At 35.1% G+C, this 6,000-nt stretch overlaps 1 protein-coding gene across 4 annotated transcripts in view; it reads left to right on the top strand.

The window, feature by feature from the left end:
• Positions 1 to 4,540, top strand: part of PRAS40 (Proline-rich Akt substrate 40 kDa) — a 28,075-nt gene extending 23,535 nt beyond the window's left edge. For all 4 annotated transcript variants that reach the window (XM_071596467.1, XM_071596466.1, XM_071596464.1 and 1 more), the window contains exons 7-8: positions 1,321 to 1,463; positions 3,982 to 4,540. In XM_071596467.1, the coding sequence (XP_071452568.1) occupies positions 1,321 to 1,463; positions 3,982 to 4,098 (260 nt within the window). In that variant the 3' untranslated portion in view covers positions 4,099 to 4,540. The remainder of the gene's footprint in view (positions 1 to 1,320; positions 1,464 to 3,981) is intronic.
• Positions 4,541 to 6,000: the final 1,460 nt, after the last annotated feature.

The following is a 6,000-nucleotide window of genomic DNA, read 5'->3' as shown; positions in this document are numbered from 1 at the left end:
AGTGAAAATGTTGCCCACTAGATGTACAGCCTCAGAAATAATCTAGGATGAGCATCATGCTTTGGATGCTCAAATAGTACTCAGAACATAAATATTCTGCTGTCAACATTGATCACTGCCAAGCCCATCAAATGACTACGCTTGAGAAATGTAAAATTACAATTTTTCCTCCAACTAGGATTTTTCCTCCTCCGGTAAGCTCCAACCAATGGATTTAGGTATAATTCACTCAGGTGCATTATCAAAGAATGATTGTAGCAAAATTCATATGTTTGCATGATTTTGGTTGGAACATGAAGGCAATCAATGTGAATGCACTGGATGCTTTACGCTATATGTCATGGACTTTGAAGCAAGTTGATGATTATGATAGATTCATGGTTTGTAAAAAGTATAGGGAAAAGTTTTGGAAAAATAGTTATATTTCAGATATTCATACAGTGCCTCGAAATCAAGCATCAAATTAACATCCCTTGAGCGTCAACACCCTTTTGCCAGTGGCCTCTCCATGACTTGAAGGCTCCCTGGAGGTGTATTTCGAAAGATCCTTAAGGGCAATGCATGCAAGCTTTTTTGATAACACTTAGGGTCCCATGGTGGGGTCCCTCGTGGGAGGATTTCAATTTTTGAAATAGGAAATAGTCTGCTGGTGTTAAGTTTGGACTGTGACTGTTCAGAATTGGAATCGTCGCGATGCTGTTGTGGAAGGTCTTTGCAAATAGGCACTTGACTCTGCTTTTGGGGCTTCCATCAAGACCTTCGGGAAGGGTATAGTGCTGATCTTTTGCAATGCCAAATATTCAGTGATAATTGTGTGCACTTTCATCTTATGAATGCCAATAATATCTACAATCATGCAGGCACTAAACTGATGCTTTGAATTTAAGACTTGACCCACAAGTGAGGAAAAAGTTGCTACCAATACTTTTTATACAAACCTTGTAATATATACCTGCTCTAGGCAGGCAGGATTTTGTGTTGATTGTGGTGAAGGAATTACAGTTGAAGTAATTCATGATAATGATGTTATTACAAACAATCGCTGCTGTAATTAAGCATGTAAAAGTGAAAATTCTCCTTTTCCCACTCTTTGCACTTTCCTGCATTTTGCAGTTTTTCTGGGATTCCAAGAAAAGCACAAATAACAGGCTTTACTGTAATTTTTTTGTAGGCTAAGATCTTTGTTGGCAAAGAGTATCTCGTTCTTCATTACCAGTATTTGCCTTCTCTTATATTGGTCAATGAGATATTTCATTTTGTCTCGAATTCCTGCCAAGAAAATGCTCTACTTTTTTGTTTTGACAAGTATTATCTGTACAGATGTTTCAGATTCTGGCAGCCATGATGAAGGTATCCATATCCCAAGGCAACGGGTGGTACCGCAGGTTGCTAAGTCCGTCCCAATGAATGTTCCGATGTACGTGCCCAACAACAGAGGTGGGGATGAAAGTGAGGAGGACCAGGTAAGCGACTACAATCATTCTATTTCTGTCCTAGCAAAATAGTACTATCCAAGAGAATTGAAGATTAAACATAGTAAGGTATGGAAATTTTAAGTTGAAATATTCTAATGTAAAACTTATTAACATCATGATAAGTTACCATCATACTGAACTGACTTTTATGAAATCATTATGTTGCATAGTCGGGTGTTACCTAGTATATTTTATGTTCTTTTGTGAGTGAATTGTTACCTTGCACTTGTGAGACAAATTAGTTGGATATCTTGGATATATATGGCATGATGCAAGGTAAGAAGGCATAACAGGGAAAAGATCAAGTTGCTGCACTTCTTGCTATGCTCTTAGACGGGATGATTTAAAGTCCAAGCTCCTGTCTGATGTCTACTTTCCATGGGTATATCTGGTGCTGTGGCAGGTGTCCCTGAATCCTTTTCAAGTTAGCAGGGACGAGCTAAAGTGATCATTTTTGTAACGACCTCTGATGTATACATTACCAGATCTTCATAGTGACAAAAATACATTTATCCTCTTGGCATTTACATTTTCAGCATGTAAGAGTGCAATGAATTATTGATGCAGCTATAGGGTGTGCTATAGCCAGTGTTCATTTTAATTCTAGTCTTGCTCATAGATACTAGAAAATGTTTTGTTTTGATTGTCATTAAATCCAAGACATATATGATGTTAAATAAATATTTAAGGAAATTTTAAATGTAATTACAATGTAATACTTGGGGAGTTACATCTGCACCTTTTCATTTCAGTATCTATTTACGTCTTCACCATTTAATTGATTATAACATAGCCACCCTCTGAATCAGAATTAATTCAACCAAAAAAATCCCTATGCCACTCCTGAAATTCATGAGTTTTTGAAGTTCATAATCAAACGCTATATGAATCAGAGGTAATATTCTGAGATAATTAAATATAAATGCAAAAAGATTTATCATTGAATTCATTTTTAAGAAATATAGAATGGATTTTAAAGTATGAGTAAATATCATGTAATCACTTGACAATTCTCTTAATGAATCATTTTTAAATAAGAGAACTTCTTGAATACCATATGCCGGGAAAACCTGAGATCCTTCATTTTTAAATAATGTTACCATTCTGTTAAGAAGTTATCTTGGTTATATTTGGTAAATAGGAAGAAATGTGAAAGTAACAAGCTAATGGAAGACACACTAAGCATCACCTCATGTCTGAATTTAGATAATAATAATAGATATAATTATGAAACATTAAATTGAACTTATGTATGATAAACGATGCTAATAAGGAATTTATGACCACTCTTAATTGAATGAATTCTGTACATTAATATTATGTCCAAAAATTATGGACTAGAAAATCGTTGAATTTAAGAGCTAGTCCTTATAAGAGTAAAATATTATTTGAAAGCAAGCGATGCTGTTTAAATGTCTAGTAATGGTAGCAGCTTGGCCGATGGTGCACAGACCATCCAGCTACACTGCATGACATTGCTAGGTGGCAAACTTCTCCGTAACATATAACAATGGCACAAATGTCTCTAAGGTGACATCGAAAGTGCTGTGGCCAGTGTGCCTGATTGATACTGCAGTATTAATCACATTGTAGCTCAACATCCAAACTTAGCTAAATGATCAATTTGCCCCCGGTTTTCTTACTTCCCCTGATGACCACACTTGAAAGTATGGAGAATGTCTTTAAAAAATGTATTTAATTGAAAATCCCTAAATGTTATTTAACTCATTAGTATTCATCATATAAAACTTTATGTAAGTCAACCCCTATTTTACTCTTCGGTTTTAAATGAACTACTCAGTACCAATAAAGTTAGTAGGCTGTAGTTTTATGGTTAGCTCTTCAAGGTAATCAGTTCTTATACATTTTGTATGTGCAAAATTATGAAAGCATTGAAATATTCAATACTGGTAAATTGCATTGCCGTGGACTATCATGAAAACTATGGTGAACATATAGCTGTTGTGTGTCTAAATATTATCTTGAATTGTTTTGATTTTTTCCTGCTTTATTAAATTTTATTGTTAAGATTATTTGTACAAGAAACAGAGTTTTGAGAAATGAAGTAATGTAGGCTCTAAAAAAAGCACTTGTTGAAAGGTACATCAATATGATTTTCAGTTGTTGGTGTCAATTAACAGTAAGTAACCTTTCTACTTCCCAATTGCTTATAGTTTTGCTATGAGTTACTTATCCGAATCGACTCCAAGTGACATGGTAAAAGAGATGCGAGTGGTAATTGCTGGAAAAATTATTTGCCAATTATCCAAGGTGCCTTACTTTGAATTCAAAAGTAGAAGTATGATCAAATACTAGTAGAATTTTTCAAAACTATAACATTACATTTTACCTCAGATTTCTCAGGAGTATATCTAGGAATCAAGAACTGTTTTGTGATAGCAGTGGTGTGATCTTGGATATATTTTAAGTTTTCTATCATATCTTTGTTGTTTTACTATCTTATCAGATTTTAGCCTTGCATGAATTTCTTCTTGATATCTTTTAGCCTGGCCAGGACCCAATGGACATTGCTGCATCCATTAAAGCACTAGCAAAAAGTCTCCATGGTGATGCCAACGTTTTTGGAGATCTACCAAGGCCACGCTTCAGCACTCAACTTTGACCTAGTTTTGTTTGTTGTGAATTTCAGGCCTATGGTTGTACACCTATGTCTTTCCAATCATGAATAGAGTCACTGATTTGATCTGACCAGAAGCTTGGTGTGCCAATTTGAATGCATTAATGTAGGACTTTTGACAACATTTCTAAATATGACCAAAGTGTTTGTTATGATAATGGTGTTAAATGATTATCAAAATGAAATTTCATTTGGATATTCATTGATTATAATAATGATATGAATCAACGTGTTTCTGGATTTGTATCAAGTGGCATTCAAGTGAAGAAAAAAAATCGTCTCTACCACCTCCCTGTTTATATCCTTAGATTACCTAAGAAGGAATCTTTTAGGATAGATGAGACCATTTGCTACTTGCTTTTATTTTGTCCTTGCTCTTGGCTTTGTGAGCTATTGTACACTGCCTCAATAAAAATATGCATTAAAAGGATGTTTCATTAGCCACATTTTTGCATGGAATTGAATAAATATCTGGCCCTCTCTGGGATGATTTATGAGGAATTTTCGGAAATTATCCATGTCTCATCCATGGTAATTTCTTCCTCTCCTTTGAATTATTATCTAAGAAATATTCTTCTACCAACTTTTACACTCGGAACACGCTGGAAGGTAATTGCGTGAATAAGTGAGTCATTCAATAAATACATAGAAATAAATAGCAAGCCAAATTATTCTGGGTTGATTTTTTTCCAACATAATCTCATTTTAGCCCAGTTCACTCTTCCCAGCATTTATTTCTCTGGACTTTTTTTTAGCTTTCCAATGAGTAGGATTTTGATAGGTCCCCAAAATAGGTATTGGCGATGACCTCTTTCAAAGTGTATTGTTTTTTGCCAAACCATTGTTTCAAGTTTGGAAATAGAAAAAGGCACTGGGGGGATAAATCTGGTGAGTACAGTGGATGTTGTAGTATTTAAAGCTTAAATATCATAATTTTCTGCATTTAAACTGCACAGGTCACCCGTGCATCATCTAGACAGAAGATAATTTTTTTCCATGTCAAATGATGTTTTTCCTTGATTTCTTCATTCAACCAGTGCAATAAATACTCTCCATTTATCGTAAGCCCTTTTTGTATGTAATCAATCTATCAGATGATCCCAAAGAATCATGGCAATTACCTTGTTATCAGCTGATTTCTTGGCCTATTTGGAGCCAGATCAAGTTTATAAACGCACTGTTTCAATGGTTCCATTGTCTCTGGAGTGTAGTATTGTATTCATGTTTCATCCACAGTTACATATCAATACAGAAATTCTTCAGGATTGCAACAAAAAAGCACCAAACCAGCCTCTGTATCAACCATAAGAGTGCCTATGCTCTCCATTAAGAGCAAACGTGCCACCCTTTTTGCTAAGGTTTTTTTTCGCACCTAATTTTCCCTGGAAAATTGAAGAAAACAGTACCTTATGCTATGTCTGTGGCCTCAACTATTTCACAAATTTTGATCTGTTGATCATGCCAAACCATACCTTGGATTTTATTGATTGTTTTGGAAGAAGTAACGTCCACTGGATGACCCAAATGATGTTCAGAATTTGTGGATGTATGACCTCACTAAAATCGTCAATAAATAATGAATTAATTTGCTTGTTACCTTTCCAATTTGGCAATAACCTAAAGCAAGGACTTGAAATGTTACCTACAATTTGGTCATCATGGTTGGAGTGATATCATAAGCCACCTGGAAATGGAAGTGCTGTAATGCCATGTGGAAGGCTGCAGGGTCGGCATTTTAGTGTTACTAAAATCACTTTCCTGATCCTGTTATGTTTCTATACCCTCCACCCATACTGGTGCTCGGCGGATGATCTTATTCTCTAATGGATCCGAGTTGAAAATTTACTGGTTCAGTTAGAAAGTTTGAGTTAAATATATATTTGTTCA

The sequence above is a fragment of the Hetaerina americana genome, unplaced genomic scaffold (genome assembly GCF_022747635.1).
Source record: "Hetaerina americana unplaced genomic scaffold, ioHetAmer1.1.p SCAF_8, whole genome shotgun sequence".
Classification (NCBI taxonomy): Eukaryota; Metazoa; Arthropoda; class Insecta; order Odonata; family Calopterygidae; genus Hetaerina; species Hetaerina americana.
Note: the sequence above shows the minus strand (reverse complement) of the source record. Positions and strands in the feature narration are given on the sequence as shown.